The following is a 13,035-nucleotide window of genomic DNA, read 5'->3' as shown; positions in this document are numbered from 1 at the left end:
ATTCCCCACAATTATTAGATATTTTGAATTAAAAAAATAACCAAATTTTTTATATCTCTATAGTCTCGGGGGTAGTTTAGTTATTTATATTATAATATAAAAAAATGATGATTAACTTTTAAAATATGATTTTTTTTCCGACCTACAAATATCTTAAAATTTAATTTATTTTTTTAGATCAAAATTTTATAATAAAGGAAAGTAATAGATATATGAATCAAGAAAAAAAAGAAAGTAATTGATTAGGGTAATATTATGAAAAAATAAATAAATAAGTCAAAGATTGTGTAAATATCATTAGTCCGCGTAGAAGATCCATTTTCAGAGGCGGCGAAATTATTTTGGGCCTAGTCAGTGGGCTCTTTTAAGGAAATGTGAAACAATCATAAAATTAATGGCCCAAAATAAAGCTAACAGCCAACAGCCCAAAACAATTTGGAAACTGTGTACTAGCCACCATTGGAGCTGCAAGATTCACGGGGAACTCCTGGTAGAAATCAGCGGATTTTTGGAGAGGATTCTGAACTCTAGAGTATGTTCAAACTAAGTTTTCTAGTTTTATTACAAAAAAAGTTTCCTTCGTCGAATCCTTGTGAATTTGCTCCAGTCTGGACCTACTAATTAATTTACTGTTAGTGATTCTTTGTTTAAATTCACGGGAACGCGTGCTTGTTATGGGAATGGTTAGAACTCGGAAAGGAATAAAAGGTCGTTTGTTTCCAGAGAACTATAAAACGCGAATTGCTAGGATTCTTGGACTTTTGGTAGTGTGTTTGATGTACTGGTTGAAAAGAATCCTGAATAATTTAAAAGTTTTCCCTTTGACTTATTAACGTCACTTCTATGTTGTGATTGGGTTTGAAGGATTGGGTTGAGGTTGGGCATTTGGAAGTTCTCAATTTTTGAATTCACCACTATGGTCAACGGATGCTAACATTGTTTTTCGAGAAAATAAAAAGGAAGGTTTTTTAGGGTCCCATCAGAGGTTTAAGCTCATCCCATCAGAGGTTTAAGCTCATCCTTTACATGTAAGTAGAGCATTTGATGATGAATTATGGATTTAGAATTCATAGCGGAATATTTTCAAAGCTAACACCACTCTTTTGTTTGATTACTATATTTTCAACTGTGGCCTCGGACAGTTTGATTTCAATGACGATGAACCAAACGATCGCTAGATGCATGCTAATAGTCATTGTTTGTTCAGTTTTCAAGTCATTTTGCCTTTCTTTCTTTTAGTTAGTTCAATTGCATTTAATTGTGCATAAAATTCTATTACGGTGTGCACACATAACAAAAATGCCAGAGAGCTAGCTCTATAAAACTTGTGGCAAGCACTAACTACTACTCTCACGGGCCACGATATACAGGTCAGAGCTTAATCTATCGCACTATTAAAGGTATATTCTCACTTGTACATATTGGTGCACACCACTCGTTATTTTATTTTTTTGGTAATTCTTTCTCATCTTGTCTTTGTCAGTGGGAAGTGAATAATCATACATGGGCGTGATTGATTTATTCTGCAACACTTCAAATATTTGCATTGACACACGAAAGCCCACTCGCAGTTCTCGTTCATTTAGACGGAGTAAAATTAGGTTTATGTCCTCCTCTGTGTTACCTGATTCTATAAAAGTAGATGGTCAAAAGGATTGTGGCTTCTCATCGACTGGGGATTCTTTTATTAGACCCCACCTCCGTAAATTGTCCCCTTATCAACCAATTCTTCCATTTGAGGTAGGTGAAATCTCTCCATTTTTTCCAGTTAAATGTATTGCATGGTTTCATAAATTTGTGTTCTCCTGTTTTGCCTGTTCTTTTGGTTAATTTTATTTGAAGCTCTCATCTTTGGAGTAACAGCGAAGTCACAATATTATTGCACTATAGTTGATTATGATGACTATGGTAAAGATGGGTGTATCCTACGCATTTTTATATTGTTTGCCGGCAATATCGGTTGGTTTTGATTTTTATTTCACTTTTTTAATAATAACTAATTTCCTTTGATGGCACCTGATTTAATAGTGTAGTCAAAATGAACTATGAGTACTTAATTTCACCATTCTCAAATGGTATAACGTGTGAGATAAATATAATCCCAGTATATCCCATTCTCATACATCTTTGATGCAATAGACTTGTTAAATCTGATTGATTCTAGGCAGTTGAATGTTTGTTAGTTGATTTTCTTTCCTAGAGAACTTATTTGCCATTTGATTTAATGATGTGTTTCGTGTGTTGTTTGGATTAAAAAGGAATTGTATTTGTGCCAGGTTTTGTCCCTTCGTCTTGGTAGGAAGCCTGAAGACATTGTAAAACTAGATGCGAATGAAAACCCTTACGGTCCTCCGCCGGAGGTATGGCTAATGCTGCATAAAGTCTTTGTTTTATGCATCTGTGGATTTGGATATGTATCTTTATAAGTTTATCCCCTCGTGCATGCATCTTTTTTGGATTTTTTTACAAATTACCAGTTTCTTGTAGGTTTTTGAAGTGTTGGGATCAATGAGATTCCCTTATATATACCCCGATCCGCAAAGTCGTCGATTACGAGCAGCACTTGCTGAAGATTCTGGTATTGAGGCTGAATATATCCTCGCTGGATGTGGTGCAGATGAATTAATTGATTTGATAATGAGGTTTGTGGCATGGTCCTTTGTAAAGGTTATTTTATATTTATGTTGTCTTTTATGGCTTGATATATTTCTCTAAGCATTGATTGATGCTGCAGATGTGTGTTAGACCCTGGTGAAAAAATAGTGGATTGCCCACCGACGTTTACAATGTATGAGTTTGATGCATCTGTTAATGATGCAATTGTTATCAAGGGTAGGTATTTTTTAATCTCGCTCGGAGTCTGAAATTGGGGAGTCAACTTCCCTCCATCTTATGTGGATCCTTGTGTACTTCATCTAAGTCTCTCTCCCAGCTATTCGAAATATTCTCCTTTGATGAGTTTATGATAAATGGCCTGCATATGTTGGTGAACCAACGCAAAATTATGTTTGTAAATAGAAATTGATGATAGATATATGTTATGGTAGATTGGTATTCATATTTTTCGAATTATACTGTTTACTTGATTAAGTATTTGACAATCTTATATATTCAATCATGTATTTTATGTTTTTCTCCCATGATCTTTATGTTTTCTCCCATGATCTTTATGGGCTAATTCTAGCCTTTTCCTGTTTTGCAGTACCCAGGAAGTCAGACTTCAGCTTGGATGTTAAGCGGATTGCTGAAGTTGTTGAGCAAGAGAAGCCAAAGTGTATATTCCTGACCTCGCCTAATAATCCAGATGGAAGGTACTTTTGTGTTGAATTTACTGTTTTCTGCCTTTTTTGCTTCTTTGGGGCTTGAACTTTTCCTGTGACGATAATTTGTCTCGTGTAAATATTTGTTTCTTGTTGGATTTTTTCGATAATTCATTCATTGAATCAGTGCCCACTTTAAGCATATTCTCTCTTGTTAAATTATTTGTGTGCAGTAACATCCCATGACTTTTGTTTTAACTTTTTCTCTCCATGTTTTGCGCCAATGGCAAAGCAATCAAATGCATTTTCTTTCTTGGTGAACTTTGAATGAGCTCTATTTGCAGAAATTTTCCTCAATATAATATCAATTTGAAAGGTGGAAACTAGAAGACCTTAAGGCTCTGTTTCCACATCTCATGTTTGGTGTGTCTTTTGGCTACACCAAAGTTAGTGACCAAGTACTATGTGTATGTGATGTGGCAACCCTTGGCAGAGGTGGTTATTGTCACGCCCCGAGCCCGTGCCCGCGAATGCGTGACTGCACAATGAGCCCCTATAGCAACTATTTCGTTTTCGTCATCGCTTTACGAAAATGATTAACCCAAGTTGTTATAGAAGTCAATTGTAACCTATTATAAACTCATTTTAAATATTTAATTTTTAAGATGTGGAACAAGAGGTATCACAATCACCCCTCTTTCAGAACGCGAAGTCCTCGTCGCGGCCTGACCACTCGATCCACTAGTGCCGAGAATCTAGAGGTGGCTCCTACAGGTTCAAGAGGTGGCTCCCGTCATGTAGTACTTTGGCCCGCAGGTTCAAGAGGTGACTCCCATGCATGTAACACTTTGTCCCGCATAACACTTATTTCTCGGTGTTCCATGCCGGTGATCGGCTCTGATACCATTCTGTCACGCCCCGAGCCCGGGCCCGTGCCTGCGTGACTGCACAATGGGTCTCTATAACAACTACTTTGTATTCGTCCTCGCTTTACTCAAGTAGCTATAGAAGTCAATTGTAGTCTATTATAAACTCATTTTAAATCTTTATTTATCTATTTTATACAGTATTCATAACATTGGTACACAATTTACATTTATGCTCTTATATCACTGTCATTCATCCTCCTTGCTTAAAAGCCATAATGTGCTTCCAAAAAAAAAAACACAAAATCATAATTGGCCATTGTCACAGTTCATCATTTTGCATAGCTAGGGTTTATGCAGCTGCTTTTCCTCATTGTCGCTGCCTTGACTCATCTCCAACGGCCAAGGAGGTTGATATTGTTCGAGAAAACCGACTAAGAAGATGGATCGCAAGTACACGCTAATTCTGAAGGAATTATGCGGTGAAGGCTGAAGATCGAGGAAGACAGTCGGCATTTTGGAATGACAAGGGGCAAATCTAAACAAAATTGAATCAATTAAACAAAAAAAATCTAAAGCCCAGAACATAATTGGGAAGAAACCAGAGTAGTAGCAACAAAATCAAGTACTCTACAATGAAAAGTTACAAGTTGCAAAAACCTGTAACAAAAATTCGTTTAATCGGAGGTCAATTAACCAAAAAACAAAGAAGAGATGCAGGAAATAGATAGTGTATTACACAGATTGTGAGAGAATTCTATTTATCTATCCTACTTTTATCCCATCATACAAACCAAGTGGTACCTAAGCATATAAGTAAATTAAAAGACAAAAGATAAAAGTAGGATAGGAAGATATATCTACTTTTTTTATGGAAGTGAGAACTGAGTAATAGATTACTGCTTTTATGGTATTGTAAAGCGTTTTTTGGTGGTTAACATATGGGTTCATTGGTGGATTGCTGAAATTCATCGGTATCCTATTCAAGTTTTTAGTGGAGCAAGTATTAGAATTATGTCGTGCTTAACTACTGCAACGTATTCGTTTGATATGCTACACTATACGCTGTTATGGGTCCTTGTGGACTAAGTTTTAACCATCTTTTCATGTATACTATATCATAACGTATCTTTTGTCTGACAGCATAATTGATGATGAAACTCTTAAAAAAATACTTAATTTGCCAATATTGGTTGTGCTGGATGAGGCGTACATTGAATTCTCAGGACTTGAGTCTAGGATGGGATGGGTCAAGAAGTATGAGAATCTAATCGTGCTTCGAACATTTAGCAAACGAGCTGGTATTTTTTCTCCTTTAAAGAGTTTCGTGTTGTACTAAAACAAGTTATTCCCAACTTAACTTGCATTATAAAAATCCAAATTTGAGCTGATAATCACAATTGACATCTTGGTGATGCAGCTTTAGCAGGACTTCGAGTTGGATATGGAGCATTTCCCTTGAGCATTATAGAATATTTATGGAGGGCTAAGCAACCATATAACGTGTCCGTTGCTGCTGAAATTGCGGCATGTGCAGCGTTACAGAATCCTGCCTATCTTGAGGTATTGGGAACCAACAAAAGACAGGGATTAACCTTTACCTATATCTTATAATAGGATCTTTATATAATTCAATGCCGTTAATGTGTGCCAGAATGTGAAAGTGGCTTTGGTGCAAGAACGGGATAGGCTATTCAAACTTTTGAAAGAAGTGCCGTTTCTCAATCCATATCCAAGCCACTCTAATTTCATTCTTTGTGAGGTCAAGTCTGATATGGATGCCAAGAAGTTGAAGGTACGAAACCTTGACTTGTGTTTAATGCCAGTGGTTACGTTATGTCTTTGTCTCTTAAAGGCTCTTAACTTGCACAAGCTTTCTGTTGCTAGACAAGAATTCTGTCATGAGAGCTCCTAATATATGATAATGATTGGTAAAGTAGATTTGATTTGGAACTCTATTTTCTCTTTGATTCATTTTATACGAACTTAATCATCGAGTCCAATTAAGCAAAGGCTGATTCGAGCTTGTGAGACCATATAATTTTTAAAATATTTATGAAAATATCAATGATGTATTAAAGTTCGCAAAAGACTTACGAATAATCAAATAAAATAATATGGGATTCAGTTCGACTATATTCTAACATTTCAAGCTTCGCTTTTGTTGGATAATTTCGATTCAAATTCAAGCCAACTCAAAGAAGTTGCATTATAGTTCGATCTGTTTGCACGACTAGTCTCATCAATTTAGTATAAATATAAAGCCATCATGAATACCAGGAAATGGAGCTTTAATTGATTCTGCTAATATGCGGTCATAAGAAAGTCAAAAATGTTAAAAGTCATATGTTTTTAAGTTGCTCCTGCTATCATGCTTACATGAGAGTGTTGAGACGACCCTAAACTTCAATTTTCTTGGCTAAATAAACATTTATAGAAATGTTAGTGATTCAATTGTGCATCTATTATGGAACAATTAGACTTTATTTTACGTCGTCCCCAGCACAAATGGTATGAGCACTAAGTTCACTTCTTTGATTGCTACATCACGAGTTGGAGCAATTGTCTCATGTGAACTATCGTCGAGATTGTCTCATGTGATTGTGTATGTTGCATAACGATTGGCACTTTGTTGGCACAAATTGAAATATTTGAGTAGTATAGTTTCTACCAGTTACAAAGATGGTTGACCCAATAAATGAATTGTAAGCAATCATGTTTCTTCCTTGTAGGAAGACCTCGCGAAAATGGGAGTGATGATTCGTCACTACAGCAACAAAGAGTTGGCTGGTTATGTCCGTGTTTCTGTCGGCAAACCGGAGCATACAGATGTTTTAATGGAGTGTCTCAAACGCCTCTATTGATCGGACCTATTTACACCTTTTGGATAAAGTTTTCTACATTTCAATGTTACTGTTGTTTAGCTGCACTAGAAATGTCTGTGGCAAATGTGCATTTTGATTTATTTCCCCTTGGAAAATAAAGAAACTCTTACTCGAATATTTCGAATGAAATTTGTGGTGATTTTCGAGTTCGAATGAAATTTGTGGTGCATGATTATCTAAAAGCATTCATATAGTTAATTATATAACGTAGAGTATTAAACTGTGTGGCGGCCGCCTATGCTATAGGTTGGTTCATGCACCCAACTCATTGTAAATGGTTCCGAGTAAACTGACATTGATTGAGTAAACTTTTCCTTTGTGTGTGGTTTTTCGTTTATGTTTACGTTTGGACCAAAAAATATTGTTTATTCTACCAGCGACACAAAATGTAACATCATGCACTCAGCAAATGGAGGATTAAGAGCAGATATACTTGGGTCGACATGATTCATATCAGTCGTAAAAAGTAATATTTTTCATTCAAATTATTGTATATTGTATAATACATTTTTTACATATGTAAAAAAATATTTTTGATTTACGTAATGTTTTTTCATAACATAAATAACAAAAATGATATTTTTATAGTGAAAAATATTTTGAAAATAGAAACTAATATTTTTCGTGGATTAGGTAAAAAAATTTGTAACAAAAAATTGGTTTATGAAAGGATTTCACTTAAATTTTTGTGTCTGGATTTATCAGATCATTCATATGTTTTGAACCACTAAAATATAATATATTTGGTGTTATTTTCTATTTATATGAGAGAATCCGGTAACTTCGTGCTCACCAAAGGTTGTGGGCGGCGCTGCCAAACTTGAATTGACGCAGTTTTCTTTAAATAATTTTTGCCAAAGAACAAGGAAGGAATTGCTTTTACTTGAAAAACTTCTCTTGCATTGCCCAAACAACATATATAATTATTATAACTCTAACAATTTTTTTCTTAGAGTGAGTCTCATGTGAGACCGTCTCACGGATATTAATCTGTGAGACGGGTCAACCCTACCCATATTCACAATAAAAAGTAATACTCTTAGCATAAAAAGTAATACTTTTTCATGGATGACCCAAATAAAAGATCCGTCTCACAAATACGACCCGTGAGATCGTCTCACACAAGTTTTTGCCTTTTTCTTAATAATTGATCTCTTTGTAATCAATACTAATCGAAATTATGACATTAACTATGATACTGATTGTGAAACCGAACGCTTGAAATTTTACTAAAATTTATAGTTAGTTGTAATAGTGCAACTCCAATATTTTTAAATCGCACTACAGTTCAAAAATCATGTTTTGATAACTCTACTCAATTTTGATATGATGTCCACTAATCATGTTCGTCTATCACTCTATGGGATAGATACACATGCACATATAATATAAAATAAATATAAAAATTTATACAACTGATTGGTTGGGCTATCCATTCAACTGACTACAGTCACGTCTGCATTAATATATTTATTAATTTATATACAACACAAATTTTCCGATCTTTCTCGTTCATTTGCCACCAAAATTTAAATTTTAAACTAGGTCTTAAATTTGAAACTCTAATTATAACAAATAGCTCTTCATAATCAAATAAACATATTTAATTTTGAATAAATATTGGGGCCCATATATTGTATGCTATGGGCGAGGAGTCATTATTTTATTATTACAGAATTGAAAATCTATTTTAATAAGTTTGATTGAGGCTTAAGATTAGGATGATAATTTTTCTTAAGGGTTCGAAGTTTTATGAGAAAAATCCGAATCGAAGAAGGTGATCCTTTATTTTTTCGGATTCAGTTATTTTTTTAATCTCCAAAATAGTTGGAAACATGTATAGAAATATTATTCTCATCACCGAATTCGCTCCGAAAATATAATATAATAATAATATTTTTGAAAATATTAATAATATTGATATTATTAATATTGATATTAATTTTAATTTTTTTGCAAATATTAATACCATTAATAATAATAATAAGTTCGGGTTCAGAGAGTCTCCGCCGTTCCCGTTCTTGCTCCTTTGATATTTTTGAAACGGAGATAAAAATTTGATCTCTGTAATTATGGGCATGGGGATGAAATTTGGAGACGAGGACGAGGATTACAAACCCCGTCCAATCGCATTATCAGACAAGATTTTTTTTTTTCAAGTCTTCTAAATTTAATTAATTTTATATAATTTTTAAATAATGGATTTTCGATGATATGTGACAAGTTCAAGAATAGAAACTTATTAACTGTTATTACATTTTTTTTTTGAAACATGATTTTATTTTAGTTATTATACATTATACACATGTCAGTTCACACGCATATCTTCTGGTGTTCTCCATTTATTCATCAATGCTCTTCTAAAAGTTCCTTGCTTTATACAGTTGAACAAGCAATTCTGCTCTCTATTTCTTTCTCCAGAAAAATCAAGATAATAGAGGCAAGAGTCAGTAGATTAACGATGTCTTCTCCGAGCAAGAGGCGTGAGATGGATTTAATGAAACTGTAATTTCTCATGTTTTTTTTGGCTTTACTTGTAATGCGGAGTTGATTTTTTTTATTTAAATAAAAAAATCATGATTTTGCATTTTTTTCAAGAAAATGATTATTTGCAGGATTTTGTTTTTGTTTGTTTTTTCCTTCTTGAAATAGGATGATGAGTGATTATAAGGTGGAGACTGTGAATGATGGGATGCAGGTGTTTTATGTGCATTTCCATGGACCTAAAGACAGTAAATTTCCTTATCCTTCTCTCTGGTTGTTGATATTTATGTTTTTGAATGAAGATTTTGTGGTGTTTGATTGTTGGGTTTCTTTTATTTCGTTCTTAATCTAAGTTTGTTGACTTTGCAGTTTTTGAAATTTATTGTTCCATGTTTGGGATAGAAAAAAAGAAGGAACGAGAGGAGGACTTTTTGTGTTTTGTGTACTCCATAACAGTATTTAAGTAACTATTCTATTTAGCTTTTAATTCTTAATGTTTAATTGTTACTTAAAATGTTGTTTGCATTCATCTTTGGGATCTATAAATCATTTGTCCGTGACCATGTCTTAAGATTGTGTGGCAATTGAGAAAAAATGGAAAAAGAAAAGAGGGTGGTACTTTTTGGGTTGTTATGTATACTTCAAAATTGATAGCTCTTAAGTAATTCGTAGTTTTTAATATTTATCTTTTAACTATGGTAATAATGTGATTTGTGTGGTTGTGTGGTTGGAAAAATTGCACAAATGTTGAAGTTTTTTTCAACTGACTGACTACCTGGCTCGTATAAGTTGAGATCAGTCTTCTGCCAACGAATCTTCATTTTGTTTCTTGGAATGAATTCGTCTCTGTTAAATGTGTTAGGCCCTTACCTCGGCGGAGTTTGGAAAGTAAGGGTGGAGCTTCCCGATGCTTACCCATACAAATCTCCATCTATAGGATTCATTAACAAGATCTACCACCCAAATGTGGATGAAATGTGAGTAACATATATTTGAAGTTTAGATTATCTCCCATTACTGAGGAGTAAATTTTTATGTGTATATTGAGAGTATTCTTTGTGGATTATGGAAATTCAGGTCAGGATCAGTTTGTTTAGATGTTATTAACCAGACTTGGAGCCCCATGTTCGGTAATTCACTAGTATAGTTTATTTTGCCTATGCAAATTGTAGGTTTTTTAGCTATTGATGTAAATATCAATAGATAAGGATGCTTCTAACTGCCTACATACTCGACAGACCTAGTGAATGTGTTTGAGGTATTTCTGCCGCAACTTCTCTTGTATCCTAATCCGTCGGACCCTTTGAATGGGGAGGCGGCAGCTTTGATGATGCGTGACCGAAGTGCTTATGAACAAAAAGTCAAAGGTACCAAAAGCTTCACTTTTACAAATTAGTAAATGTCTAATGCTTTCTTGTTTCTATACGGTCTACCGAGATCAAAAGTAAGAAATACCCTTGGCTTCTTCTCTGCATACTGTTGCTTGAAGTTCGAAACTACCAAAAAAAGGTTTGAGCGGCTCTGAAGTTTTCAAGTCTATCTGATGTTTATTTTCTGGACAATGCTTGGAATATTCTTTTTATTGTTCCAATACAAAGCAAGGCAAATGATCTCAGAATCATTCTCAACACTTGGAACTCATGTTTAGTTCTATTAATTTTACAAATTTATCTCCGTTCGAGCCTATCGTTTTAGGTATTTGGTCTTCCTGATGATTTCATTCCATGTTTTGAAATGGGAAACGATCCATGTGAGTGGAATTGTTATTCCTGATTTAATCAAGAACTTTTATTGTCTTATCCAGTGACACTTCATGCTTCCCATGCTTTGTTTTTTACAGTTCACTCTAAAATTCGGAAGGACCTGAGAATTTTGTGGATCGATGATGGTAACTTATATATTTTGACCGGTGAAACTTACATTATTAGAATACGTTACACATGAAATTGGATTTTCTTTCATTGAAGGGGATGGCTCCCACTGCTCATCCTCTTGGCTTCGCCGCTGCTCTGAAACATTGTGATGGAGTAGAACATGAAGGTTCCAAATTCCAAAGTCAAGTTCCTCTCATCTTGGAACACAAATAGATCTTCTTTTACGAAAAAGTAACACATATGGGCAAATCTAGGATGTCACAATGGAAATAATTATATATAAATTAAAATTCATGTTAGTTGAGTGATCTCCTCCCTCAATCCCCCACCTGAAATCCCTTTTTCTGTTGAAAGTGGGAAGTTCTTTTCTAACTGTTGCGAGTTCACCCCTAGCAGATCCACCTTTTTTGTTTCTTGCCTCTACCATAACCAGATAATATACCTGGACGTTTTCTTGATATTAGATTCTTACATCAATAACATCTTATGAATGTGACGCCCGTGTGCGAATTTTCCAGAATATTGTCTTAAATATGCCAAGCCAGAAGATATAGGAGCTGCACCAGAAGAAAAGTCTAGCGATGATGAGCTAAGTGAGGAAGAATACGACTCTAGCGACGAGGCAGTAGTCGGGAAAGTGGATCCATAGCTTTCCTAATCATGTTACTATCCACCTGGATTCTGCATATGACGCTCTTGGCTACACCCTCAAGATCAAGATCCTTTGAAATTGCACATAGCAAAATTATTTAGTTGTACCGTTATTCAAACATGTTTGATTTACCTATTTAATCAAATGTATGGACAAACCATGATTGTGTAAATGTATTGTGTTTCATTCAATGAGATTATCTGCTATTTTATAACTGGGTTCAGAAGACCATTTCGAGTCGAATTTTTCATATTCTTTCTCAAGTTTGGCATCATGGTATGACTTTCATATCAGACTTTAGATCGACTCGTTTGGTTTGGACCTAATGAATGAGGTTTAGTCAAACAAGAAGTCGAAATAACTCTATAAATATGTCGAAGCTAGGTGAGTACTGTCGAACAAAATAATTTCAATTCAGAAACTGGTTCGAGTTTTTCTGAATTCGCTTGGAGTTCGTTAAGCAAGGTATACGTTGTGTGATTGAGTCACTGAAGGGAAATATATTTTCTTTATTTAATTGATATGATTTCTTATCTTGAATAATTTCCCTAATATTATTCTTCCTTGTTCATATGATATTTAATATTTAATTATGGTTTTGCTTTTCTAGATAATTATGTTAAGATTTTATTGTGATATAATATCTTTCTTAAATCTAATTTCATTCTTGATAAGATTATGTGGAATATTGAGTTTGTCTTTTCTAGATATTATATTTATGATAAAGATCTTGTATATATGATATTTATTGGAATGATTTAAAGAGATATGATATCAATGTTTAAATAGAGTCTATTTCTAATAAAACTCTTACTTTCTTTATGATATAGGTTTCCTTGTGAAGATAAAAGTCTACATCTATAAATAGGAGATCAAGGACATCATTGAAGCTCTCTCTTCCTAGGTCAATAATTCACACACTTGTGCACGTTCATAATTTCATAGAAAATCCTATTCAAGAGACGTGCTATGTTTGAAGAGTGGGAATAACGTGTTGCCGTGAATGTTGGGAAC

The 13,035-nt window shown here is 34.3% G+C and overlaps 2 protein-coding genes across 5 annotated transcripts; both read left to right on the top strand.

Annotated features, from left to right (window-relative positions):
• The first annotated feature begins 403 nt into the window (after positions 1–403).
• LOC140984750 (histidinol-phosphate aminotransferase, chloroplastic-like) lies at positions 404–7,155 on the top strand. Of its 3 annotated transcripts, none has more exons than XM_073452359.1 (11): positions 404–532; positions 1,371–1,400; positions 1,484–1,740; positions 2,277–2,360; positions 2,488–2,642; positions 2,735–2,832; positions 3,203–3,311; positions 5,270–5,427; positions 5,547–5,689; positions 5,781–5,921; positions 6,859–7,155. In XM_073452359.1, exons 3-11 carry the CDS (start codon positions 1,504–1,506, stop codon positions 6,988–6,990), a joined length of 1,257 nt encoding a protein of 418 aa, XP_073308460.1. In that variant the 5' UTR covers positions 404–532; positions 1,371–1,400; positions 1,484–1,503; the 3' UTR covers positions 6,991–7,155. The 3 variants fall into 3 exon arrangements, with proteins under 3 accessions (XP_073308460.1, XP_073308458.1, XP_073308459.1); XM_073452357.1 differs by lacking the exon at positions 1,371–1,400 and adding an exon at positions 1,307–1,370 and having other exon boundaries at positions 435–532; positions 3,185–3,311; XM_073452358.1 differs by lacking the exon at positions 1,371–1,400 and having other exon boundaries at positions 448–532; positions 3,185–3,311.
• A 2,144-nt stretch (positions 7,156–9,299) lies between these two features.
• On the top strand, positions 9,300–12,264 carry LOC140984817 (ubiquitin-conjugating enzyme E2-23 kDa-like). 2 transcript variants are annotated; one of them, XM_073452456.1, is made up of 7 exons: positions 9,300–9,516; positions 9,664–9,743; positions 10,358–10,472; positions 10,573–10,625; positions 10,734–10,862; positions 11,336–11,383; positions 11,888–12,264. In XM_073452456.1, the coding sequence occupies exons 1-7, from the start codon at positions 9,317–9,319 to the stop codon at positions 12,016–12,018; spliced, it is 756 nt and encodes a 251-aa protein (XP_073308557.1). In that variant the 5' UTR covers positions 9,300–9,316; the 3' UTR covers positions 12,019–12,264. The 2 variants fall into 2 exon arrangements, with proteins under 2 accessions (XP_073308557.1, XP_073308558.1); XM_073452457.1 differs by lacking the exon at positions 11,336–11,383 and having other exon boundaries at positions 9,305–9,516.
• The last annotated feature ends 771 nt before the right edge of the window (positions 12,265–13,035 follow it).

Source organism: Primulina huaijiensis, chromosome 9, assembly GCF_012295235.1.
Source record: "Primulina huaijiensis isolate GDHJ02 chromosome 9, ASM1229523v2, whole genome shotgun sequence".
Classification (NCBI taxonomy): Eukaryota; Viridiplantae; Streptophyta; class Magnoliopsida; order Lamiales; family Gesneriaceae; genus Primulina; species Primulina huaijiensis.
The sequence above is the reverse complement of the archived record's forward strand: the minus strand, read 5'-3'. Positions and strand labels throughout refer to the sequence as shown.